This window comes from Spodoptera frugiperda, chromosome 10, assembly GCF_023101765.2.
Source record: "Spodoptera frugiperda isolate SF20-4 chromosome 10, AGI-APGP_CSIRO_Sfru_2.0, whole genome shotgun sequence".
Classification (NCBI taxonomy): Eukaryota; Metazoa; Arthropoda; class Insecta; order Lepidoptera; family Noctuidae; genus Spodoptera; species Spodoptera frugiperda.
The window spans coordinates 4,735,443-4,763,009 of record NC_064221.1 but is presented as its reverse complement, the minus strand read 5'-3'; the positions used below and the strand labels follow the sequence as shown (position 1 = coordinate 4,763,009).

At 34.0% G+C, this 27,567-nt stretch overlaps 2 protein-coding genes across 2 annotated transcripts; one reads left to right on the top strand and one right to left on the bottom strand.

Moving 5' to 3' along the window:
• Positions 1-4,691: 4,691 nt before the first annotated feature.
• LOC118277140 (calbindin-32) lies at positions 4,692-17,813 on the top strand. The gene is made up of 9 exons (XM_050696345.1): positions 4,692-4,781; positions 5,613-5,699; positions 6,215-6,271; positions 7,443-7,526; positions 8,875-8,930; positions 12,596-12,641; positions 15,013-15,069; positions 15,524-15,595; positions 16,362-17,813. Exons 1-9 carry the CDS (start codon positions 4,707-4,709, stop codon positions 16,512-16,514), a joined length of 687 nt encoding a protein of 228 aa, XP_050552302.1. The 5' UTR covers positions 4,692-4,706; the 3' UTR covers positions 16,515-17,813.
• A 5,025-nt stretch (positions 17,814-22,838) lies between these two features.
• LOC118277183 (peptidyl-prolyl cis-trans isomerase Fkbp12) lies at positions 22,839-26,914 on the bottom strand. The gene is made up of 3 exons (XM_035595896.2): positions 26,747-26,914; positions 25,644-25,804; positions 22,839-24,281 (listed from the first exon to the last, which is right to left on the bottom strand). The coding sequence occupies exons 1-3, from the start codon at positions 26,781-26,783 to the stop codon at positions 24,153-24,155; spliced, it is 327 nt and encodes a 108-aa protein (XP_035451789.1). The 5' UTR covers positions 26,784-26,914; the 3' UTR covers positions 22,839-24,152.
• Positions 26,915-27,567: the final 653 nt, after the last annotated feature.

Below are 27,567 nucleotides of genomic sequence, written 5' to 3'. Positions count from 1 at the left end.
GTAAAACTATGTGACCGTTTCCACCAATACTAAGCTATGTGGCTGTGTGAAGAAGAAGATGCACAGTTCGAGTATGCGATGTATCGATAGTAGGGGAACCACCCATAGCACGTATCTTTCCATATAAAAAAAGCACATAACTTAGTTGAGTCTGTTCCCACCAGTGCTAAACTACCTATACCAATAAATATGACTGGTGGAAGCCAAACGCATCCACAGCAACGTTGCATAGCACATCTCTGGTGGAGAAACACCCATATACTCGGCTCACCGCCTACCATATGGGACTCTTAACATAACTTGAGAAAAGTTAGCGTAATAACCTAGTAGCGTAATAAAAAAAAACAAAACAAAACTTACTGTCAGTAGCCTTAATACGGTAACTCCTTCTTTAAAATTCGTATGTTTATGAATGGCAGACCGAAGGAGCGTCTTTTTATAGTAATTTGATAAATCTGATATAAGAGATAAGATAGTAGTTGACCCAGTATTGTTTGTAACTAAATTATATACTTTATAAGATTAAGTATGGACAAATGAGTGAGAGCCATACTCCGGCACAAATGAACGGGCTCAACCAGACGGATGACCATGGCTTCACAGAAAACTGACGTGAAACAACGTTTGCGTTGTATGATTGAGGTTACCGGAGACCCAACTACTCCAGTTCCCAATCCCTGATTCCCCAACAACCCTTAAATTCCTAACCCCCAAAAGGCGAGCAACGCACTGGTAACGTTTCTGTCATATCAGGTGATCCGACTGCTCGTTTGAGACTTATACCACTGCATAATCGTTAAAATGCTTTGATAACAGATAAGTAATACCTATATACTACTGAAAACAAATAGATAACAAATATCAATTCATTATCCCTAATATCAAACGATTGAACTGTTTTTATCTATAAAAAGCACTAATATTGTTAAAGAACCTTATCACAAATCAAATAAATATTAGCAATAATAAGATTAATATACAATAATAGTAGGCATTGTCAAGTAAATATTTTGATAAAAAACTTTAGAATATTATCTACTTATAAAGAAATTATAATTATCATTATTTCAGTAGATCCCCGAATTTGATCTAGTTATATTTTATTTAAATCAAGGTTTCAAAAATTGTATGCGTCGTAGAAACAAAAAAAACTAACTAATTCATTACTTTTTTCATACGTTTGATAATGTTTTGGGGATGAAAAAAAGTCATATCTAAATTATTTTTACCGAAAAAATCGTTTTTTTTTCAATGTTTTCAATTGGGGGTTTAACACCTTATTATTTTTATGTCGATAAAATTTGATTTTGATGAGTACTACACTTTTTAAGCCAACCTTAACGCATTGTATGTAAACATGCACAGAGAATTCCGATCGAGCCGGCCTATTCGTGCCGAAAGCATAGCTCTCGATTACCTATTTTGAATTCGGAGAATCCTCCTGAGACGAAAACGAAACGAATCGATCAAAATTAAATCTTTACGAATCCTCTGATAAAAAAATCGAACGATTGATAACATCAAGTTAATAATTGTATTAGTAAGATAGTAAGTGCGATTTAGATTTATGTATTGATGAAAATCAATATCTTATCGTACTTTCATTTGTAATTGTACTTTAATATGTAAGTACTTTCTAAGATTATATAGACACCACTGACAAACGTTGAAGGAAAACTTCGTGAGGAAAGCCGGGCTTGTAATTTATAATTATAAGTTTGAAATCGCCAACCCGCCTATATGAGCCAGCGTGGTGATTAATGCTCAAACCTTCTCCTTGTGGCAAGAGGCTTTTGTGTCACATGGGCGATATAAAACGTATGCTTATCTCATACACTAACAAAATATCAAAACACATGTCACGTTAACTATCCTACTACTCATAAATCATACAACAAAAATGAAAACAACAAAAAAATCTTCAAACAACGTAAAACACATTTTAAAATTTTTACATCTGTGGTCATAATACATTTCCGCCATCTTACCTACCACAGACTAAAAATATGACATCGTTATAATAACCTAAAGCGCAAAACTTATTCAGCCAGTATTCATTTTAACAAAGAGCAAAATTCATATTTCAAAATGTTACATTCGAAATTCTGAATTTAATTCCAAATCCGGCCAGACCGTGGCGACGCGAGCTGGCGTTCTAAGTTTAAAATTGCTTCCCATTCAAGCTCCCACTGCTGAACAATGGCCGCTGCAAACGGGACTTACGCAAGCAAAACCTACATTTATATTCAAATTCAGAATTTAGTGTTAGAGTTCTATTGTGACACTTTTTGTAGTATATATAGGGGTTATTTTCGAGAAGTTTTTTTAAGTCTTTGACTGCCAATAGAAAACTGTTGAAGGCGAATAAATCCTCCGCTAACGTCGGTCACTGCCTCACTGGTGACCACCACGGCGTTCAATGTGCTACTAACTAGACTTAATTAAGAAATCTACCAACGGCAATGTGACTTTTAAGAGTTATATTTATGTACTTTCAAAATTATTTAGACACTGAAAAACCGCGTGAGGAAACTTGGGCTTATAATTTCTAAGTATAAGTTTGAAATCGCCAACCCACATTGAGTAAGCGTGGTGATTAATGCTCAAACCTTCTCCGTGCGAGAAGAGGCCTTTGATCAGCAGTGGCCACTTATAGGCCGTTGATGTTGTAGTCCAGTCATTTGGTAGATAAAAAGGGGGTTACCTGGAATGTTTTCCGGGAGTTTTGAAAATTGGTGAATTTATAGATTTGGGTATGCTCTTTTCGAATTTCAACTTTGCCACCTCGTACACCCGCCGCTCGCGCCGCCATATTGAAAAAATGGCGCCTAAAAACGGTTTTTTAATTTTATCTCCGTTCCGACGCATTTTACGAAAAAATATTTATGTACAAAATTAAAGTAGAAAAAATTTCCTACAATTTATGTATTGATAACAATCAATAGTTTTTGGCGTACGAGCGCCGCAAAGTATTATTAGTCCACTCAAATTAGGATTTCACCTCGGAATTTGAGATACCCAGCTGTAATTTTGTATATACTTGTATAATGACTGCCTGAAACTTGTCTCAAAACCTACATATGGTAGGGTGTAAGCAACCCTTAAAATACAGGGTCAAAGGTCCCAAAAATAATGTTTTTGCGGTTTTTTCGAAATATCTCTTTTCCTATGGGTTTTTGGTATTTGTATTCAATACCAATATTGTAGAATACAAAATTCTCTACAACTTTTGTCTAAACTTTTTTTTATACGGTGCACCGTTTTCGAGATAGAGGGGGAGAGCGCGCGGTCACTGCACCTCTTCAAAAATTTTTTTTTCGTCTAACCTATCCGTGATGGTTGTCTATGGATAGGCCATTAAAAATACGTCATGGTTCCTAAAACCATTTTTCGTCAAAATCAATTGTTTGAAAGATAGACACTTCCAAAGTGGAAAAATGAGGTCTATCGAATGTGTCCTGCCCTCTAACTTTTAAAATAAGTGAGTAAGAAAACTAAAAAAAATATATGCTGTAGATTTTAATGGAAACTTTCAAAGAAAATTGGTTTGAACGAGATATCATAATTAGTTTTTAAGAATTGATACATTTAAAAAAAACACATTGTTTGTACACGTGGTGGTGCAGATGAATAATACTTTGCGGCGCTCGTACGCCAAAAACTATTGATTTTATGAAAAAGTTATCAATACATAAATTGTAGGAAATTTTTTCTAGTTTAATTTTGTAGATAAATATTTTTTCGTAAAATGCGTCGGAACAGAGATATTAATAAAAAACCGTTTACAAACAATGTGTGTTGTACAAACAGGTTAGTTTCGGTAGGTTCCTGTTTCTGATGTTATATGGGTTATGTTATATGTTCCACCGTGTGCTCCGGGCGGTCTTCGCAGTTATGACACCCGGGCGTTTCCTCCTGCCCAATCAAAAACAGGTTCCTACCGAAACTCCTGTGTCCGGTAAGCACCTGCGTCAGGCGGTAGGTGAGGACGCCATGGCGCCTCTCTAGCCACTCCTCAGAAAAGGGACTTACCTCTGCAATGACAGCGAGCCCAGCCCTCGGTTGCGACAGTCGTTGCTGCACAACACACATTGTTTGAACACATGGTGGTGCAGATGAAGAATACTTTGCGGCGCTCGTACGCCAAAAACTATTGATTTTACGAAAAAGTTATCAATACATAAATTGTAGGAAATTTTTTCTAGTTTAATTTTGTAGATAAATATTTTTTCGTAAAATGCGTCGGAACGGAGATATTAATAAAAAACCGTTTTTAGGCGCCATTTTTTCAATATGGCGGCGCGAGCGGCGGTTGTACGAGGTGGCAAAGTTGAAATTCGAAAAGAGCATACCCAAATCTATAAATTCACCAATTTTCAAAACTCCCGGAAAACTTTCCAGGTAAAACTACCAAATGACTGGACTATTGAGTTTATTCAGATTCAATTGAGAAAAAGTTTAAAATAGAAGCTATAAATGGAATTAAAACTAAAAATCTAATGTATTGTTAGTGTAGCATGGATTTCCGCAAAGTAACGCCTGTTTCTATTCTAAATAGAAACACCTTTTTACTTTGTACTTTGCAAAAGGTCCCGTCCTTCAGTCCTCTTTTACCTGTAATTGTCAATCTCTCCAAATAGGTTTTGTATTGATTTGCAATTTGCTTAAAACCTTTTGCTCTTCTTCCGCAGGCGGTGTCGGATGAAATGCTAGTTGAACTGAAGGCGTGCTTCATGGAGGCTTACGACGATAATCAAGATGGGAAAATTGACATTCGAGAGGTAAGAAATACATTTTTTCTATAAAACGGTAAACGAGCATACGTATCACCTGATGGTAAACAATCTCCGATGCCTGTGGACACTTAAAACACCAGAGGCGTTACAAGTGCGTTGCCGGCCTTTTAAGGGTTAGGAATTTAAGGGTTGTTGGGGAATCGGAGATTAGGAAGATTGGGAAGGGGGGAATTGGGCCTCTGGTAACCTCGCACACACAAGGCGAGCATTGTTTCACGTCGGTTTTCTGTGAGACCGCGGTATCACTCCGGTCGAGCCGGCCCGTTCGTGGCGAAACATAGCTCTCCCACACTAAGACATTTGTTTTAGTGAGACGGTGCGCGTTACGTCATTTGGCGAAAGAATGCATGAACGCGGCGGTGCGCGTCTGGCCAGCGTGGTACGACGCCCGCACAAGATTGTACGCCGGCGCGTTACCGCACAAGTTTATTTCTACGTCAAAAAGCCAATTTATTTAATACGTAGATAAAAAAGCGAATAAAATCGATTAACGATTAGATTATCAACGACAATAATACAATCGTATACTTAAATGCTCGTAATCTTGATATAACATTTTTTTTTATCTGTTATAGAATTTCAGATTTTAATAGTTAAATACCTAATTTCAATATGCAATTTTATTGTTAATTTATTATCAAAATTAAAAACCTATTAGTCCGTCACTTCAGTTAAAACAACTGGTAAAAAATGGGTGTTACGTTGACTGTGCGTCCATCTTAAAATAATATTTTTTGATAATAGTGAAATAATATTAAACACATTAATCCAATTCCAAGTGACACCGACATTTACATGATGTGTATATTGTTACAGTTGGCACAACTGCTTCCTATGGAGGAGAACTTCCTCCTCCTCTTCAGATTCGACAACCCTTTGGAGTCCAGTGTGGAGTTCATGAAGGTGATTACATTGTTATTATGTGGATGGAAGTAGGATTTTGACAGTAATCTAATATAACTTATCCAAATCGATCGCATTTCGATGATCGAAAGACAGTCAAGATTATACAATAGGGATGATGAGGGGGTACGAAAATTAAAACATAATCTGTCAGCTAAGTAATGAAAAAATATTAGACACTTTTTTTACATTTTGTCATATAATATAAGAGTACAAGTATAAAAACGAATCAAAGTTTAGAAGTAGGAGCAAATACGTCATTTCTACGCATAAAATGTACCTAGAAGTGACGTCATGTGATATTTCAAATTGATATATTATTTATCTTAGAAAGTATTTGTTTCCGTAAGAAAATTAAAAATACGTGTCTAACATTTTAAAATAATCTACAAGACGGACATTAAAATAAAAATAGTCATCTATCCAATTTGATGTTTTTCTTTAATCAAATAAATACATTATGTCGACTGATCAATACAATTAAATAATCACACTTTTGTTATATTATATTTCAGATTTGGCGAGAATACGATACGGACGGTAGCGGATACATTGAAGCCGACGAATTGAAGGTAAATATTTGATATATTTATAAATAAAATATCATATCATAAAATAATTCTTGTAAACAACTATTTAGTACAGATATTACAATTATGTATCTTTAGTTGTGCATACATATCAGTAAATGAATACACATAAAAATGTCCTGAATGTTACGATGGTTTGGACATGTAGAAAGTATAGATGAAAGCAGATTTACAAAAGAACCATATCCACCTCGTATATGAGGCGGATATTGTGCCATTGTGTCTGTCTATCACCACGGGAGACAAACGTGAGGTTATGTATGTATTTATGTACAAAATATCCTGCTTTTTCGAAACAAGATATTATTATAAAGAACTATAATAATCTTTATTTATTTAGATTCAGTTGAAACAGGAAATCATTAAAACTCGTACGGTGCTGTTAGCAGTCCTTTGCATTTCCCAAATAACCTACCTACATACCAGAGCTTTCCACAACCAGTAATTTCAGTCATGCATAGACATATCAGTCACTCAATTGTAATTATAAGTAGGTAAAACATCAAGTGCTTCCCCTATTATTAGTTCATTGAAACTAGGTGTCGATTATATTAGTATAGATAAGGGACGATTAAAAAACATTTAAAATCAGTACTTTCTGTCACCTTGAGTTTGAAGGACTATCAATGTGTAGGCCGTCTTGGCTGGGGAAGTACAAGCTTCACGGAATACCAGCGTGGAGTGTTGACATAATGTTGTATGTTTCAAAGAAACCCAAAACGCTTGGCAACTGGGCTTCTCCAAGTTATGCAGTCTCTTTTGTGCCCTAACGATTAAGTCATTCTGTCTCCTGCATTAAATTCACCGAGGGAAGTGGAAACTATCGTTTTCTTCTATCTTGTCATTCACGTCCCTGGGACGCGCCCGACTTCAATGTTCCGGTGTTTTCATAGTTGTATCTACTGTAGATCCTGGCTTACAGGAGTTGCAGCGATACGGGAGGTTATGGCGGGCTTGTCCAATTTAAAGAAAACCCAAAACGTTGAATGACGTTTATATTATAACTTTCGTGAGACATACTAAATTAATTATTATGTGTTTCGGCTTACACACGTAACTATTTAACGAGGAACTCGATTAATTTCAAGCCATGTTTTTTTTAAGCATATAGTAGTATAAAAAGTCATCATCATCATCTGAATTTCGTTTACAGAATTTTCTCCGGGATCTCTTGAAGGAGGCGAAGAAAATTAATGATGTTTCAGAGGACAAACTCATTGAATACACCGACACTATGGTACGTACACACAGACATATTTATGCATTGACTAGCTTATGCCCTCGACTTCGTACGCATAAATAGGAGATTCCTCTTTTCCCATTCCCGTAGTAATTTAGGAAAATCCGTTCTTAGTACTCCCCTTTTTTTGGTGACGTTGGGAAACCTTCAAAAGGCGCCTAGATTTCTGGGGATAAAAGACTAGGGAGTGTGGGATTTTTACCTCAATAAAACCACCCCGGTGGCCACCCTCAACACCTGTAAGGGACACCGGGTCCTCTTAACAGACCTGCTCCGGAGCCCCTCCTTAGTGCTCCCTGTACACTCCTTAAGGAACTACCAAGTGTCAGCTTCCTAAGCAGTTTTGGCTGTACGTTGTTAGTCAGTCAGTCAATCAGTAACGGAAAAGTTTTATGATAAACTGAAATTAAACAACAGCTGTCAAATATAACATCCAATGGTGTGACACTAGCTTATTCCTTATTGGACGAAGAACGAAAGGTTCACACTAACGCCATCTGGTGACCAAAAATACAAAAAATTGGCATTGAGTCCACCATTATATAATGTACATAAAGTGTAAAATAAAAAAATACAATATCCATTAGTTTTTGCCAACTACATCAGTCAAAATAATAAAAAAAGAACAAAATAATAAACAAGATTGATGATAATATGTAAAATCAGAATTAGGTTAAAACAACTAAATGACAATATGTGGATTACCTAATAAATTGATAAAACCTATTGATGTTTTATTCCAATTGACATTGAATTGTTGATAAAATTGATTAGCAGCATTAGTGGCAATCGAGTTTCTTATCACTTTCTTTGTAATCATTCAATTACTTAGGCATATAGCTCTTTGGGAAGAACCTAGGCTTAATAATACGGCCTAATTTTAGCTACCTTGACATGGAAGATACTTAGAAGAAGATAACTTACTTTTACTTATTAGAAAAAGGGGCTTTTATAATATATATATATTATGAACTCACTTTTTACCGATTGAAAAACTTAAACCATTTCATATAGAGAAGACATTGCATTATCACAGTTGCCCGCAGTGGCTGGGTCACCGGCTGCTGCAAATCGTATCGGGGGTTCGATTCCCGCGCCGGCCAAAAAGTGATAATGGTATTTTCTGAGTAAAATGACCATTATTAGGCCCGAGTCAGAAAGTACATCAGTCTTTTACCTCCATGCCTTGGGGTATGTGTTATTCTAGACTATTATCTATCCCTGTTCTTAATTTCTTCTCGATCCCTTCAGCTGTTTTGACGTGAAAGAATAACTAACAAACAAACATACCAACATTCATTTATAGTATTAGTAAGATATTTTATATATATTTTAATGTCCACAGCTACAAGTATTCGACTCCAACAAGGATGGGAGATTGCAACTTTCCGAAATGGCCAAGTAAGTAACGAATACTTTTTTTTTAACATTGATAAGTCTGCGTTTGGCCACCAAACCCGCTTACTGCCAGGACGACGAAGTGAAGATGTGGTTGAAGATGGAGCACACAGACAATAAACTAAAAAAAGACGGTTTATAAAACATATATGTAGAAAAGCTCTACTAAAAACTCGCGTGATATCGCCGTATCTGCACACGCTGCTCATGATGAAGAGACCCTTTGTGACGAGAAACTACTAGAACCTTTCTCCATATAAATTGTTTAACCACATTACTGCCGATATATACGACATAAAACACACGTACATAGAAAATGAATTGTGTCTCGCGTGGATCTGCGTTCCGTTACTATACCACGGGTTAAGCAATATGTTTTTTACCGTACTCCGATTATGTCGCCCTTCCAAATATACTGGTATCAATAAATAAAATTAGGTAGCGCCTACAAAAAATGTGAGCGGTTATCTTTATAAAACCTACTTAACTACCTATTGACACAATTATTTATTTTTGCAAATTATAAACGTGGGTAATAATTTGAAGGCCAAATTTTGTGTGCCTATAGGTTTTAGGGGAAGAACTATGACAATCACAATCAAATGATAATAAAAGACAATTAATAATTAATCAATATAAATCTATACAATAGTCGTAGGATTACAATGTAGATAAGATTACCTTATAATACATTATCCGCTATTTTTAATAACATATCTGTTCGTATATTTGGTTCATGATTGTGCGACGACACATGATTATCAACATCATTAGCGTAAATTATTTTCTACCCACTAACGAAGGCTTCCCTCTCAAAGAAAGGGAATCAGGGATTGCAACATATAAAATGCACCCACACATAAAAGGTCTTAATGTGAGTTAAAGTAATAAAAATAGATGCTTATTCTTAGCACCCATTCAACTGAAATATTAAAACGAGTCAATCAAACGAATCTAATTCGAAAACGTTATTAAAAGGCCCTCAAAACAATTAACATTTTGATTATTAATAGCTACAACCCCGTCCAAAAAGGTCTAACCCAAAAACTTTAATATAAATTTTAATTAACCAAAGCTTATGTCGAACGGACGAGATTAAAATTAAATTGTACATTAAAATGGTGATCGAAAATACTGGGCTATGACGTCATACGAGTTTAAATTAACCTTCCCTGACCTTTTTAAAAGTTTTAATTAAATCTGTTTTAAAACCTCGAGGTTTTAGTTTTGAAATAGAATAATGGAAGTCTGATTTGTGATTACAATGCCTAATATAGTTTTTTATTCTTTGTCTCACACTATTTTTTTTTCCTGTGTCGTGGGTGCGTTTACAAACATACAAGTTCACAACAATTTGTGGATCACACAAAGAGTTGCTCTGTGCGGAAATCGAACCCGCGACAGTTTGCGCGGCAGCGCCCATCCACCGCACCAACCGTGCAGTCTTTAATGCAAAATGTTTTTAGTTGGGAATGATCATGTAGTATCAAGCTAATAAAATAAAAAAGCGTGATGTTTTTTCTATGAAATAACTGAAGCAGACATTGCCTGATGATAAGCAATCAATGCCCCTGCAACACAAGAGGAGTTACAAATGCATTGCCAACCAAATAACCAAATTAAAGACCAAAGGAACACAATATCAAAATCATAAGAGAGGAATAAAAACCTATATTAAAATATTATTCGTATTCAGACTCTTTCCTATTGATAAATCATTCAATCTTTCTTTGTTTCAAATTTAGAAGGACGGCTAAGAGTTTCTTGAGAAGGCTTTCATACACTCAAGAAAGTCGTAACTTAGCCATACTTATTATAAGTACACAACGTCCTTTTAGGGATCGGGTATTCCTTTGATAGATCTTTTTGCAAATAATAGATAGTAAAAAGGGATTTCTAGCGAGGGTTGTCATGTCTATTTTGGGTATTATTATAATTTTATTTGTTTGGGTTTTTTATCTAATCCTTGTGTCATCCAATTTCAAAACTATCTTGTCTTTAGCGTACTAATGAACAAAAGCCGCTGAATGAGCTCTTACAGACAAGCGGCATGTTGCCAACGACGGGTGCAGTATGTTACCTAATGAAACTCACGACCCAATATAAAAAAACCTTCAGTGAAAAAAGTATGACATGAAACCTTGACTAATAAAAAGTAGCTAAAGGAGATGGCTAAATGACTGACCCAGGCATAATAACAAGAATACGAATTTCACGCTAACCCGTATCATTTAAATATTCACTTATGAATTATTTTGTGTTTAACTAATTCTTATAACTTGGTGAACAAAAATTAACAAAAAATAAGTTTCATAATTGATTTTTTTCTGTATTGGTTTGACATGACAACACGGAAGTAGGTACTGCAAGCTATTATTAGGACATTAGTTTCCCCGAAAATCAAATCGAAATAATTAAACGAACATCAATTTTTAATAACGGTAATATAATGACTTTTTTCTGAAACCAAATAATTGTAAATGTTTTGGTCGACACAAAATATATATTTTGTATAAGATTGCACAATCTTACTATATATTTTGTGTCTGTCCTTGGTTACTTTGTGTTCATTATCTAGTATAAGCAGAATTGTTTACCTATCTACCTCATATATAAATAACTTTCGGCTCAGGTACATCAAAACGCCTTGGTAAAAGTTCACAGCAATGTGTTGTAGTTTGAAGTTTTTGTAACGTTGTTTGACGTAGGAACGCTACTTTATTTTTAGGATTGCGCAGATATGCCAAGTTTCTGGATCTTCTTAATTACAAAATATCAATTTTTAATTATGCGGCTTTATTTATTGCTAGGTACCATATTTATACAATATTTATTTGTACGGGTTACGACGTCCATACTTTGGTTTAGCCATGTCCTTTTGCACACGATCATGCGTTATACTCATACACGGCTCTAACACGCATAAAAATAATCATAAATACGAGTATCATCAAATTAGAGTCCTTGAGAAAACTAGTTTGTGAAATGTATTGTCAATTACTTATGTTATTATATTGGCACGAATACAATTTATCGGTCTGGTGATCTCATTTATATTGTAAATTAATTGTGATTTGGTAGTAAATGTCAAAATCAGATAGATGTAATGAAAATCTGTTCCAATTTTACTGAGGGCTTTACTGAACTTTTTACGTTCACCGAAAACGAAACGAGAGCGCGTTCAGCACTTTAATTGGCCGGTGCGAATACCAACCAATAAGAGCCCAAAAAACTAGAACTAAGCCCTCAGATTTCAAAAATACGTTGCTGTAAGCGATTTTTTAAAGCTGCTTTATGTGGTTCTAGGGAGAAGTAAGTAGGAATGTGCACAAAAACAGGTATTGTAGGGATTCCAGATTTTATCTATTATGTATTCGGCATTATTAGGCGTCACAACATTTAGGGCTGCAGATAGTCTTAAGGATTACCAAGGCTCCGGCTCCTCATCGGAGTAAGAACGGGGTTTTTCTAGTCAGTAAATCCAAAACTTTGTCTCGTCTCTCCCAAGGCGAGCGAAGTCACTAAATGTTTTTCTTCCTTCAAAATTTAGCATAACATAACCTTTAATATCTATCATAAAATTTTAATTCAATACAAATTCCTATAATTTAACTCTATTTTCGTTTTAAATTAAACAAGGTATTTATAATAACGATCGTATATTCCAGACTGCTGCCTGTCAAGGAGAATTTCCTTTGTCGACAAGTTTTCAAGGTGAGTGACGTTTCATTTCCCGCCAACAATATTCAGCCGACGCCATATTGTCGAACCGCTACTATAGAGTAAAGAGAAACTGTCATTTATATTTTTTTTTTCGTGACATGAGTTTAGTTTTTAAATCAGATTTTTTTACTCGTAATATAATTATTTTTGTTTTGGGTAATTTCCTTAGTTAAAAATAAATTATTTCAATAAAATAAAATATTTAAAAATAATCACATTTTCGTTCATAGATTTGATGTTATTATTAATTTTGGATTTTATCTAGCTAATTATCTAGAATTAAGTTCGCTATTTGTCGAAAAAACCTGATGACGTCATAAAGCACTATTTCCAAAATCCATTGAAAATATAGTTTTGACGTTTCGAAAAAAGTATTGAATTTGATTAGTAGGAAACTAACCTATTATAAGAAAGTTCATTTGTTTATAAATTAATAATTTATTTAAGAGAGATATCGAAATTAATAATTTACAACTACATAATAGATATTATACCTATTCCTTTTTTTTCTTTATAGTAAAGTTTTCGTAGAATCTTCATTTCCTTGAGCATCCATACTAAAACAAGTAGATTTATTTTAGATTAGCAAGCACTCATTTCCCTTCCATTTCGTTTTGCTCCTAATAAAATAAAAAGATAAAATTACTAAAAATAAATTTTAAAAAAATTGCTGTCACTCACACATCATAACATTACTACACTCACACATACATACATACATCATGTAATTAAATAGATTATAAATATGTATATTTATGGCACGTAGACCCCTAAATGGTCATAAATCATAATCATAAACATAGAAAACTTCACTTTGTAACTTTTAAGTAAAAAAAATGGGTAGCTTACGAAACTATCTTTATCAACTAAATTAAATTAGCTACCAAAACTGTTTCTATTCATGTTTTTCATCAATGTTTTGCTACAAAACAATGTTAATCTTTATTGAAACTCGATCAATAATGTCTCAAAAGACATTAAATTCTAGATTTTAACAAAAAAGAACTCCAAATTCACGTGCCTGAACAATGAACATAACTTTAAAATAGAAATATAGAAATTAAATATTAAATAGTGTGATAATAATATAAAAAGCACGTTACTACAATTACTTTGCCTGTCTGTCTGTCTATCTGTCTTGACACTAACGCTTGTCTCTGCACTTTGCACTCCTAGGAGGGCATAGAGGTGAGTCCTCACGATGCGTTTAAACATTGGCCTAATCTTAAAAAAAGATATTATAACCTCAAACCAAAAGAGTGAACGTTTTTCAATTGACTTTGAATTCTATAACGTTAGTTTTAAAGTAGAAATTAGTTCTGAAGACAAATATATATTGAAGAATATATAACAAAATATGTATGTAATATAATAAAATATTGAATAGTTTTTGTCGACAATTAAATCATTAGACAATCAATTAGGTCATTTTCTTCGCTATTGTTGCATATTAGTGATGTATTTGGCACTTGAGAGGTTATGAACGAATTAAAAAACGTTTCGAGCATTGTATGATAAAAAATGGCGGTTATTTTGGCCAACGTCTAAACGCGTCGTCACTTTTCTCTTAACAGTTACACAAAAACAGCTTAAAATTGTCTTAAATTCTAGCATTTAATAGATAAATACTAAATAACTTAGCTGTAGCAGCAATGCATTGAAAACTAAACTAGATTTTCTTTTAATATTACTTTGTTTTCTATTTAAACTATTTATTTGCGTATTTCAATTATTTTTCTCTGTGTCTTATGCAATTTTTGGTTATTCGTGAAATTTGGCGCCCACCGTGGGACCTGCAACGTAGCCAAATTCAAAAACCTCTTGTATGTTGGTATATGAGACACAATAGAAAACACATTGTGTCTTGCTTAGATCTTCGTACTGACATACAACGGGTTAATGGTCGTTTTCACCAAACACTACTAAGCCGTGTCTTTTTACTAATAATGAAGCACCAAAACTAACCCCTTAACTTTACCTTCAGGTATCACTTTTCGATTAGTGAAAACCAAAATACCTTTAAGTGTCACCTATCTTAGCTTCAGAGTTACTTAAAATTTCAAAGGTGTCGGTGAAATTGAGCAGTAAGTATCTAAATCAACGCAATGAAATCTAAACACATGTATGGGAGTAAATTTAGCATAGCATTGGTGGAAACGGATGCGTGCTATGGATGTGTACTATGTATGTGTACTATGGATGGTTTCCCTACTATCGATACATCGCATTCTCGAACTGCGTTCTGAGAAATGCATACATTTGTTTGGTTTTTAAGGGGAAAGGGTTTTTATACTAAACTTGGCTATAGGTACGCTTACATCAATGTTTTACGAGACACTAATATATTTCTATTTATTGTCAGGGCGCAACAAAACTTACTAAGGACGACATTGAAAGAGTCTTCTCACTGTATGATAGGGTAAGATCCGACATTTTTAACTTTTAAATATAATACATATATTAATATTTTTGATGTATTTAGAAACAGGTACAAGTATTTTTTGTACTAGCTTCTGCCAGCAGCTTCGTCCACATTTCCGTGGAAAAAAAATATTATCCTATCACCCATAAACAAGAGTATAAGCAATCAGCTTATACCCTGTCTGTATACCAAATTTCATCAAAATCCGTTCAGTACTTTCAGCGTCATTGACGAACAGACTTCCAAACTAACAAGCTTTCACATTTATAATATAAAGTGTGATTTTCATACATCATTCTACATTATCACTTCTAATAAAACACCGATTTTGAAAAACAAATTCATCTCAACATTTCCCAACACAAATAGTTAACGCTAAATTGGAACAAGGGAAAGTTTTCCACGACGATTCAATAGAAGTTACGTAACGAAGTGATTGAATCTGTTCCAGGATAACAATGGCTCGATCGAGAACGAGGAACTGCGCGGCTTCCTAAAGGATTTATTAGAATTAGTTAAAAAGGTTCGTGTATTCTTCTGAACTTATTCGAGTGAATAATCGAGTTAGGAAGTTTGGAGTGGAGGCCAGTTACTTCAGTCTTTTTTTCTTCAAGTGTTTGGAACACGATTGCTTTTTTTGTTATGTAACACGCTGGTAAACAAGCAGACGTATCGCCTGATGGTAAGCAATCGCCACTGCCCATAGACACTTGAAACACTAGAGGCGTTTACAAGTGCGTTGCCTTGGAGTTGTTTTTGGAATTGTTTGTACATAGTTAATTCAGTTGTGATTGCAATTTGCAATCTTTAAAATAGGTGGTTTGATGATAATGTCCCACTTTTTTTTCCCAGATGGAAAAAGCAGACGTGTTACACCAAATCATCAGTTATGTTATAAATCCCATGTAATAGGAGCCTATATCGGACTCAATTCCAGACTTTCTCAAATTCTGGGGTTTACTCCTGTTCTCGAATCCGAAGTTTCGTTTAATCTTCGACCGGAGGTTTTATTGATTTACTAATAGAATGACTTAAAATAACGTTTTATTTTTAATTCCATATCAAAATCTATTTATTTACTTTCATTTAATTCGTTCATTTTTGGTCACGAAAGTTCGCAATAAATAGAACAATCTGCGAAGTTTCGAACGAAATTTTGTTTTTCGTTGAATTAGAGTAGATCCCTTGGTCATGAGAACCCCCTTCGATATATTTTTCGACCTCAACCGCAACTAATAAAATATTTAAAATTTTTCATCAAAATTAATATTTTTCAACAAATTTTCCAGGACTACGACGCGCAAGACCTGCTGGAGTTTGAAGAAACGATCCTCCAAGGTGTAGAGTACAGCAGCGAAGGGAAGATCAGTAGAAAGCAGCTGACGATGATACTCCTGGCTCTTGCTAAGCATCACCAAGAGGAGGAACCGGCGACTCCATAAGTTTAACCGAACGCAAACGCCACTCCGTCCCAATATCCGAACGAATTTCTAGCGTTGCGAAAGCTTTGACACATTCGACGCCATCTTTGAAATTGTTTATGGTGTTCCTTTTTTTTGTTTTGTTAGAGGTGCAATGGTTTCTTGTTTTAAATCGTATAAGATATGCAGCTTGTTGTTGTGTTTTGCTAAAAAAACCAAAGAATCGTTTATATTTATATCAGAATCATGTAAGAAGTAATAGTAATTTCTATATTTTGTTTTTAATATAATGTTGATCTTAAAATCTTAACTTTTCTATAAAAATGTACCGATGAAGAAAAAGTACTTGAACAAGAAAAAAGTTTCAAAACAAATAACACCAACAAAAATTGGACCCACGACCATTTCACAACTTAAGCCATCGTTCTACGCTTACATCAGTCAAATTCTGAAAACATTCTGATATCCCATTTAACACAACATCAAACATACATGTGGCGCCATCTATTATCAAATTCACGTAATAAAGCTTGTAACATTTCTGTATTATTGTCGAAACTCATATAAATAAATGGAAGTAGAATGTGTCAAAACAACATTTTTAAGGGCTGGGATAAATAGTTGTATTATAAAGAATATTGTTATATTAGTCGAAACTACAGATTAATAATTATCAATCTATAAATTTCATTTAAACATCCATAGTCAAACAGGAAAACAAATTTCACAATACATTTAGTCGAGAATAAAGCACAAATTAGAGATAAATACAATCAATCTCTTTCCAGCTTCTTCACTATTTTCATTCACTACCTTTAACACTATTTAATATTGACACTTGATTATTTTGAAACAAAACAGCATAACCTGGACCGTCAAATGTGTGGAAAGATCATACAAAGCAAAACCAGGTTAAACTGTTATTAGAATTTAAGATGGGATATTAACCATGATTTTCAGTTCATTCGTGATCATGGCGCTTGCAACAGTGCGAAAATATCGGAAACTCATAGACATAAATAACATAGTAAATATCCCGTCTCAAGTTCTAATGATAGTGTTAGTGACCATGTCTGTTTAAAACCTTATACCAGGATAAACTGGTTTTTTATAGTTCGATGTAAAGCCAATAAGTCCTGTGGCTCTAAAAAACTCGACTAAATTAAACTAACTCGACTATTTATCGTATCTCTAACAAAGAGCTTGTTTGTAGTTTATTTGTGTATTAATTTAATGTCTAATAACTATCGTGAGACATGGTAAATTAATTTAAAATAATTGCTTACTCACGTCAAAAGAAAAGCTCTACTCGATCAGCGCACTGCTCATGAATAACAGTCCCGTTGTTACTTGAAACTGGTAGAGCATTTCTCTATTACATGAGTAAATGGTTGTTTTAAATTAATTTAGTATATTAATTTATTATTAACCTCTGTTTCTCAAATACGTAATAAGACACGTAAAATATAGTGCAAATGTTAATTAATATCAATCAAATATTATTATTATTATATATTTTACATGATCATTATAAAGCCAAATCGTATGCCAAATATTTTAAAACTAGCTATTCTATCGACTCTTGGTTCAAATGAGAATTAGACGTTTGCCCGTCCAAACTCCTTAGACAAAAGACATATAAAAAAACACTCGTCGAACGATTAAATTGACCATTTCAGTTTGTATGACTAACGGTGAAGGAAAACGTCGTGAGCCTGGGCTTATAATTTCTAATTATAAGTTTGAAATCGCCAACCCCAATGCTGGTTGGCGAAGCAAGGGTGGTGATTAATGCTCAAACCTTCTCCGTGTGAGAAGAGGCTTTGGTCAACAGAGCAGAGGCCACTAATAGGCTCTGATGTGTATGTGCGCGTGAAAAGTATTTTAAGAGGGAAAATTATCAAATGGCTCCTCCCGCTCTAGGTGACGTGTGAGGAAGTGTCAGACTCTCACTGATTAAAAACCATCACGTTCCTACTCCTGCTTCGAGCCGTGACGGCAGTATTTTATTACACTTTATGTAATAACCAAACATGGACTCGCTGTTCGCATCGGTAAGTCCGAGAGGACTTTGAGGCTTGAGAGGCAAGGGGATTATCATTGGATGATTTTCCCCCCTCAAAAAAAAAGGAAAAAAGGGCCTCAAAAAGAATTATTTTGAGTTTTCTAATATCTCGTTCGACGATCCCTCTTATAAGGTCTAGGGGGATGCGGGAATAAGTAAGGAATAGAGATTGAATAAGAGTGGAATGTTAATAACCGATTTAGGTAAAACTTTAGTCGATTCATCCTTACTTCAATCGTAAATCGTCTCGCAAGTCAATTTGTACACTTTTAGGCACATACTATATACCATGTAGGTTAAGGGCTAAATAATGCTCATTAGAAGCTTAGGTGCCATAGATATTAAAACATAACCGAATATCATTTCTCTTTTTCATTTTTACCAAGAGATTCTACTAAAACTATTTTCATAAATCATTTTAAATGAAAGTTCTGATTAAATATCTCTTTACATACTTTGGTACATATCACTCCAAGTCAATGTGAATACAATATTTTGGATAAACTGTATTGCAAACAAAAAATACAATCAATATTAATACAATGCTGCAAATAACACAAACACTGCTACGCCGATTGACTACGCCGTAGCGCTACGAACGTCTACCGCGTAGCACCACGTAGCAATGCTACGGTTTGGGCGTTTCTTTATTAAATATTTCAATGAAGATTATAATTACAATATTTTCACTTACAATCATAAATGCTCAATTAAAAATCAGAAGTTAGGAAGTCTAAAGCTAGTTAAATACCTACTTTTTGTTATGCATATGCATTATCAGAAAATCTCTGATTCATTAAATATTTAAAAAGTAAAAATTAAATTGACACAACAATGCACTTTAACTTCAGTCGACGAGAGCAGTGAGTTTCACTATCATAGAAAATTTAATATTTCATGTCAAATACTAAATCCTTTTATTAGTCAACGGCTGCTCAAATCTTTAGCAAATTGGAAACAAAAATAAATGTGGCCTAAAATTAAGATCATAATATTTTCTATCTCTCTACTCTTACAAAAATCCTTCGTCCATTCAATCTTAATTAAAAAAAATTCTATGTGTCTAAAATGGCTGCATAAAAAATTTAAATTGTCGGTGTAGCTTTACTAAATGTTTCCTTAGAATTTTCTCTAAATGTCTTCGCTTAATCCTTGTATAGATAGGCAGCTAATAATAATAAAATGTGATAATAAAAAAATCTCAATTTTTATCTAAAATTACTAACAAAATAAATCGGCTTTCATAATCCCGCCATTTTTTCTCGTATTTTCTTTTTATTTACACGGCAACACTAAATGAAATTGTCTTTGGTGTCCGATAAAAAAAAAGAATAAGGTTATTTGTGTAATATAAATTAAAAAATATAGGTGTATGTAAAATGATGTAACATAATTTAATGGTTTATTATATATTGTATTGTTTTTTAATTGATAAAGTGATGTTAATTAGTATTTTGTATAAAATGTCTTGATAACTAGTAAAAATGAAAATGGAACTTGCATAAACCGATAGAAAGGAGAATAATTAATTCTAAGCTTTTATTAAAATGTCAAGTTTTATTTTTATTTTTCTAGTTCGAGCTTAAATCGATGTTAAATATAAATAAATATATAGTAGTTATTGGTGAAATACCCTGATTGTGTGTAGCGGCCTTCTGTGTATTATTTAAAAATGTATAAAAAAAATATTAAATGTCGATGGTAGGCAAAAGAGTTAGGTGGGTTAAATTAAAAAATACGAGCCAGGGAGAATAATCTATGTGACATCATCACGTAACTTTTTTATTTGCATAGATTATTTTGGAAACTTCATTAGTTTCATTTAATTTAACTTGATTATATTATCACTTTTGTGAGACATATACCTACGTGTATTGGGTTCGAATTCAGTGTCAACGCAAACACAGCAAAAACGCAATAGCAGCGCGACAATCGACGCGTCGTGTGTCGCGAAATGCTGCTCATGAATATAAGCCTCTAGCATAGCTTGAAACTAGTCGAGTTTCTCGTCAAATAATTACGTGTATAAGCCAATAACATTAATATTAGTGTGTCTCACGAAAGTTATAATAAAAATTATTGAAGATATTGCAATGTTTCTCGCATGTTTATTTTTTTTATCAAATGGATGACATTTACCCATGTACTTACCTCTTTTGCCTTTAGAACGTACCTAAGTATATTTTGTATTAACTAAACCATAAATATGTGTTGTGATGGTATAATACCTAGCTTTAAATATCTACAAATGAGTTCCAAAACTTACGCACAATGAAACATCGCTCAATGTTATTCCCAGTATTGTTTTTTAGTACTTTTTCCCCTTTTTTTACCATAAATAAATGTCTAGTTGTTTTTTTAAAGAATGAAATTATTAATTTTTATATCATTGATAGATCGAATTGCCTTTTTTTCAAAATGGCGTATGTTTTTTGATGTTTCATTGTATTAAGTAAAATCCTAGTTAAACTAAACCAAATGATTTAAAAAATCGTAATAAATTTTATGATTTTGTATTTTCCATTAGGTATTTAATTTCAATTATCAGGGCTCATTCTTCAATTATCTATTATATAAAAATAAGTCGGGTTTTCCTTCCTGACGCTATAACTCCAGAACGCACGAACCAATTTCCACGGTTTTACATTCGTTGGAAAGGTCTCGGGCTCCGCGAGGTTTATAGCAATGAAAATTAAGAAAAAATTCAAGAGAAATGCAGGAAAACAGGGAATATCATTGGTGGCGAAACGGAGTTCGCCGGGTTTGCTAGTTATTTATAATTATATAGTCAAATCCAAGTAACCATTACAAAATGTACCTAATACCGATTTCATTAAAATAGACATTCTTAATTTAAATAACAATATCTAGCTACTTATCTAAATACCCTAAATAATAATGGAACAATTAAAAGTAATTGAAAAATCAGCCCTGTTATACCCTTAGTACGAGTTAGCTTTATGTTGAACGAAAATTAAACGAAAGCGCGTTCGGTGCCGATTGGCCGGCGCAAATGAACCACCCAACCGGAGCCCCGAAAGCGCTCTCGTTTTTAACTTGTTAATCATAAAATGAACTCGTACTAAGCCTTCTAAAGCTACTACTCACTAAGCCTAAGTTAAAGGTACATCTTTCAGGAAATTAGTCCATAACTTAGGCATTTCTGACAGTTAACCATATTTTTTTTAGATAAAAATAAATATCTGATTTTTTTTGTTGTTTAATAATTGAGTTAATCGATGGATTCGGTTTCGCCTGGCACTAAGTGTTAAATGTAAGGTTGGATACGATGTTTGTTATAAAATGTTTATATTTGTTATCGTGTTTTATTTCTATCACCTTTCTCTTACTCTGTCACACGTTACAATTTTAATTCCAGTAGTACCTAATTAGAAATACCTATTACCTACCTAGGCTTCAAGTTAAAATATAGGTAAACATACTCTTATGAGTGCTGTGGTGTGTGGGTTCGAAACCTACCTACCAACGGCAAGTATCAATATGACTTTTTCCATGTTATATGTACTTTCTAAGATTATTTAGACACCACTAACAAACGGTGAAAGAAAACATCGCGAGGAAACCTGAGCTTATAATTTCTAGTTAAGTAAGTATAAGTTTGAAATCGCCAACCCGCATTAAGCAAGCGTGGTGATTAATACTCAAACTTTCTCCGTGTGAGAAAGGCCTTTGGTCAGCAGTGACCACCTATAGGCTGTAGATGATGATACAGACTCTGTATACCATTAAAATATCGCGCCGAGTTTCACCAGTTATGTTATAAATCCCGTCATCCCATTTACTAGGAGACTTGCTCTAAAGCCAGATATGGATTACCATACCAGATACCAGATATGGCCACCTCTGTAGAGGTGGCCTAAACCAAGGCCTAAACCTAAAGAGCACCAGAGGCCAGCACCTCATTGGTGCCTCTAATTTCTTTTCGAGCCGCAGCCACTATAGGCAGTTGGGCTTACTTTAACTAGGCAATAGGCCTTTGGAATAGTAGGGCGAAAATGGCCATTTTTGCTAGAACTTCTAGTTTCTGAGACTGCTAGATTTAAAAATTACCTACGTTTTCGACTTTTCCAAGAAACAAATATGTCAATTTACTTATGTATACCGACAATTACTTAATAGTCCAAAAAAATCTCTACCGCATGCAGCACTTCAAAACGCATTACTTTAAAAATTGGCACGTTATGTATTCGCCATTCCTCAACTAGTAGTATCTTTATGGGTTTATCAGATCAGGAGATTAACAAATAAAACAACATAAATATTCCACAATAAGTTTATTCATCTTAGTTATAATGATAAAGCTATCATCCAAATCCAGATATTATTGAGTTCACAAGACACTTGTGCAAGTTATTTACAGTTTTGGAGTACAGCATTATCGCACATTTCATATTTTGGCCTTAAACTACCCAGATCTTAACACATCCAATCATAATTTGTGATTTAGAGTGAAAAGTCTTCTAAAAGTGACTATTTAGGACATATTGCACGATTCTAATAATCAAAATGCTTAAGGAATGTCATTATGAGCTAAGGCTTTTTTAAATTTCTCTAACACAGCAATGCTATAGACTTTAGGTATAGGTACACAGTTAGAAATGAATTGTAATTGACATTGGATCAGGTTGAATCTTTGTATGACAGTTATAAAAAATGTGTTGTGTGTACAATATAAAACATATTTTAAATATACAATGTGTAACAAGATAAACGTGGTGACTAAACGTCACTATTGTATTGTTAGAACTCCGAAATTCTTATATCCACCACATACATCCATACATTTTCGTGACCTGCACCTCAAGCATGAGAAATACCAATGACTTTTTCCGAGTTATACATACTTTCTAAGAATTTAAGACACCACTGACATAAAAGAGAAGGAAAACACTCATAAAATCTAATGCAATAACTTTAAAATCATCAATGCGCCTTGAACAAGCGTGGTGAGTAATGCTCATTGCTTCTCTGAATGAGAAGAGGCTTTTACTCAGCAGTGTGCACTTATAGGCTGATGATAATGCACACTACATTATAAACATGTGATTTCCAATTGGTCAATGGTGTCCGCTTAGGATTCGTCCAAACATATAGTAGTTTAACATGTTACACATTGCATTTGACATAAGACATGGTAATAATAAATTGTGCAAAATCTTAAGAGATATATCGTAAAAAAGAACATGAAAAATCCTCATTTTAGTATATTATGTCAAGTAAATTCATAGTTTCCAATTTGACATTCAAGTTGGCAGTTTTTCCTTACAGTTCATGTAGAGATTATAAGTTTTACGTTTTTATTAATTACTTTAAAAGACAGACAAAAGTTGAAATACCTTCATGGAACCATTCTCTTGTTCACTAGGCTTAAGTCATTCTTCTGACCGAGAACTAACGATCGATATAACTTTAAAAAGTTATTAACTAGAGTCTTCATGAAGAACCGATATTTTTTGGATTAAAATTGGTTATAATTCCGGCCAAATAAGGATGCTATAAGTCTTTGTTAACAAGAGATACAGTTCCAATGTCTAAAATGTAAATTAATTAAAGTTAGGTGACTGCTTAGGGTTTTATTCGAGGCGCAGGAGTTCTACGTCGAAGACGAGGGTGGAGTTGGGTGGGATGACTCCGGGGTGGCCTTGCTGGCCATAAGCGTAGTCCGGGGAGCAAGTCAGCTTGGCGCGTTCACCCACCGACATCTGTAAAAGGTATAAAATAAAGTTAATTAAAGGGTAAAATAGTTTTTAACACGTTGAACGCCATGGCGGTCCCGACGTTAGCGGAGGATTTGCCTTCGACAGTTTTCTATTGGCAGTCAAAGACACAGATTAAAGGAAATAAAAATTTTATATAAGGATTAAGTACTTTTTTTTTATATTTGACTTGATACATACAAGATGTCATGCCTCTTAATTCCTGAAGGGTCAATCTGAGGTGGTGCTTATGTAACACCTATTTTCATCAGTTATGTTATAAGTCTCATATTATAATAGCTATCTATTCTTATATTTCCCTAATAATAATTGGTAAATAATTTATACTCATATTATAAATATCAGAGTTTGTAGGGGCATAAAATTGCATGAATCCGAATTTTTGTACAACTGAATAGTCTGGAACAGAAAGCTGCTAACAGAAGCAAATTAGACATAATATGTATGATTCACGTCATGTATCGCCACGCCTTTTATCCTCGAAGGAGAAGGCAGAGGTACACATTACGGTATGTACTGCAACTGTGCAATGTACAACCACTTTTCACCATTTATATTATAAGTCTCATGAAATAGGGGGTGAGGCTATTGTTATATACCGGGCACGATTCCAGGCGCTAATACTTTAGTAATACTTTGCCCGACCTGGAAAATGTCGCACTTCCGATCACTCAACCAACAAGGCAGTCTCTATAATGTATGAATGGCTATAAAAATGTTTTGACAAACAAAGATAGCTGTTTCTACTACTTTGTATTTGAAACCCAGGTAGCAATGATTGCAAATCAGTTTACAAAACACAGGAATTTCAAATACAAACATGTTGTACTTCAGCCTAAACACTGAGGTATGGGCTACCTACTGTGAATAATGCATTCTAAGCTGAACATATTCCCCAGTATAACACATGAATAGTCTCTTCAAGTGTTATACTGGCTAACATGTCATGGCCATTGCAAACATGTCAACTGTCACATGTGACAATGCTGCACAACTCACATGCACACCACGTTTTTTAAACACACCATCAGTGTTAGCGAGAGATCTGGATAAAAATTACTTATCACACACACAACCTTTTTAACATTACATAACTTTTAAAAATATTATTATACATCAATTTCAATCACTTTTCTTTTATCCCACATAGTAGGGTAGGGAGTAAGCCATAATTTTAGTATAGGAAGCAGGATACTTATCAAGACTCCATGCTACACATAAATATCTGTAAAAACTGAACAAAATTTGTCCCTGACCTATAACACTAACAGATATTAATCTGCAAGATTTCATACTTGATTTATTTGAAATATAAAATCTACTAAAAGATATTAAAATAATTTTTACCTTGGCAACACCCTCATCCCAGCCTCGGATGACCTCTCCCTTGCCGATGCGGAACTTGAAAGGCTTGCCACGGTCACGGGAGGAGTCAAACTTCTTGCCGTTGGTCAGCGTACCAGTGTAGTGCACCACTACGGTCTGGCCCGACTTGGGGTAGGTGGACTCTGAGGAAAGTAATGTTTGAACTTGAGTTGATAGAAATTTAAAAATTAATACAATGACTTAGGGTTTGTTTTTATAACATTTTTTGTCTTACTAGCCGATGGTATTTACTGACAAACTTGCCCTATTTTGAGAGTGTAAATCATCCTATGACTTCTTTTCGTCTTTTACGTGGCGAGAGGGAAAGGGAGTGTCAATCTTACTGACTAAAAACCTTGTTCCTACTCCTGCTTTTCGAGTCAGAGCCACGGTAAAGCCCCTAGGTTGACTTAATTTGCCCTACTACGCTTTGGAAACGCTCTGTAGGTAAACAACCTGTATTTCCTTTAAGTAAATACCTACCTACACACATACAGACATACGAAATGTTGATTTTATCATAATAACAATAATTACTTTACTATACAAGTGTTATCTAGTGGGACACTTATCAGATAACTACATTTTCAACACTGACGATTTTAAAGCAAATAAATGGTTAAAAAAACTAGCATAATGCGGTACTACACGTGGTTACTTATATTTAGCGGTTAAAATAGACACCGGCTGGAGCCCTAACCATCCCCAATAATGTCTAAGTACAGTAATATTATAGGTTATGTATTAATTATCAAATTAGAATGCGAATCAATATTGTAATTACACAAAAAGACTAGTCATTGTTTGTGCAAATCATGTATTCAACGTAAATCCGATACGAGTCGGACAGGCGTCACTCCGACCGCTAAAGGAAATGCAATCATAAAACATTGATTTTCATACATAACATGTCACAATTTAATGTATAACACTAGAAAACCTTCCAAGTAATGTGCAAAACAGTTTACTGAGATGGTCAATAGGTTTTTCGGCAAGAAATCTTCGTATAAGAATCTTATAGTATTGGTAACTATTTTACAATGACATTTAGATTTTGTAATGAAAATTGTTGTTTAATAACTTACCATCTCCAGGAGAAATAGTTTCTACGTTCACACCCATGTTAGTTTATCTGATTACTCAAATCGTATCACCACACCACGCGTCGCGATTTCCAGAACGCCGATTTTCACAATGATCAATCAATGATGGCGGATATACGGGGTGACCATTCTAAAAAATATTGTAGATTTGTAGCATAGTATAAATCTTTATGATTTTTGTTTACGGTTTTCAATTTTTCAACAATATTAAAATAATTTACTGCAAAATTTTAATGCTATTAATTAAACGTGTACTTAATAATGGTAATAGTATATACTACCCCAAGCTACAGTAATATTCTTTATATGTCCTTTACTTGGCGCGCGCCCGTAAAGGACATTAAAACCGGCCTTAGAGCCGAGAGCAAATAAGTTTGCCAAAAAATAATAGTATATACAAATAAAATTATCTACTGCAAGTAGTCTTTTTATACATTTACTTTTAGACCGGTTTTTGTTTCTTGTATAAGGTACTAGTAAAATTGAAACTATTAGTTTAATCTTAAATAATTTTATGGTTATGTATACTAAAACTATACCTATATATATTAACTCAATTAAATCTAGCGTTGTAAATCGCCTGAAGAAATATTACAAGCAATTATCAGTACTGTAACAAGTAATAGTTATCTACTGTTAAGGGAGGTAGGGGAGGGATGGGCACTTTTTCACAATTTAATGCATAAAACGTCAGATTTTGTAGATAATCAACATTTATTGTTCCACTTCCTATTGTTCCATACTTTTGGCTAGATATATTATAAAGACCTTTCTTATAATAATAATCAGTCTCCTAATTAGGA

Excerpts from the sequence above, each read along its gene's own strand:
- LOC118277140 (XM_050696345.1), top strand. The coding sequence starts at position 4,707 with ATGCTAGTTGAACTGAAGGCGTGCTTCATGGAGGCTTACGACGATAAT. Across the intron at positions 12,642-15,012 it reads TTTGTCGACAAGTTTTCAAG|GGCGCAACAAAACTTACTAA; the intron begins GTGAGTGACGTT and ends ATTTATTGTCAG. Across the intron at positions 15,070-15,523 it reads TCTTCTCACTGTATGATAGG|GATAACAATGGCTCGATCGA; the intron begins GTAAGATCCGAC and ends AATCTGTTCCAG.
- LOC118277183 (XM_035595896.2), bottom strand. The coding sequence starts at position 26,783 with ATGGGTGTGAACGTAGAAACTATTTCTCCTGGAGATG. Across the intron at positions 25,805-26,746 it reads AACTATTTCTCCTGGAGATG|AGTCCACCTACCCCAAGTCG; the intron begins GTAAGTTATTAA and ends TACTTTCCTCAG. Across the intron at positions 24,282-25,643 it reads GGGATGAGGGTGTTGCCAAG|ATGTCGGTGGGTGAACGCGC; the intron begins GTAAAAATTATT and ends TACCTTTTACAG.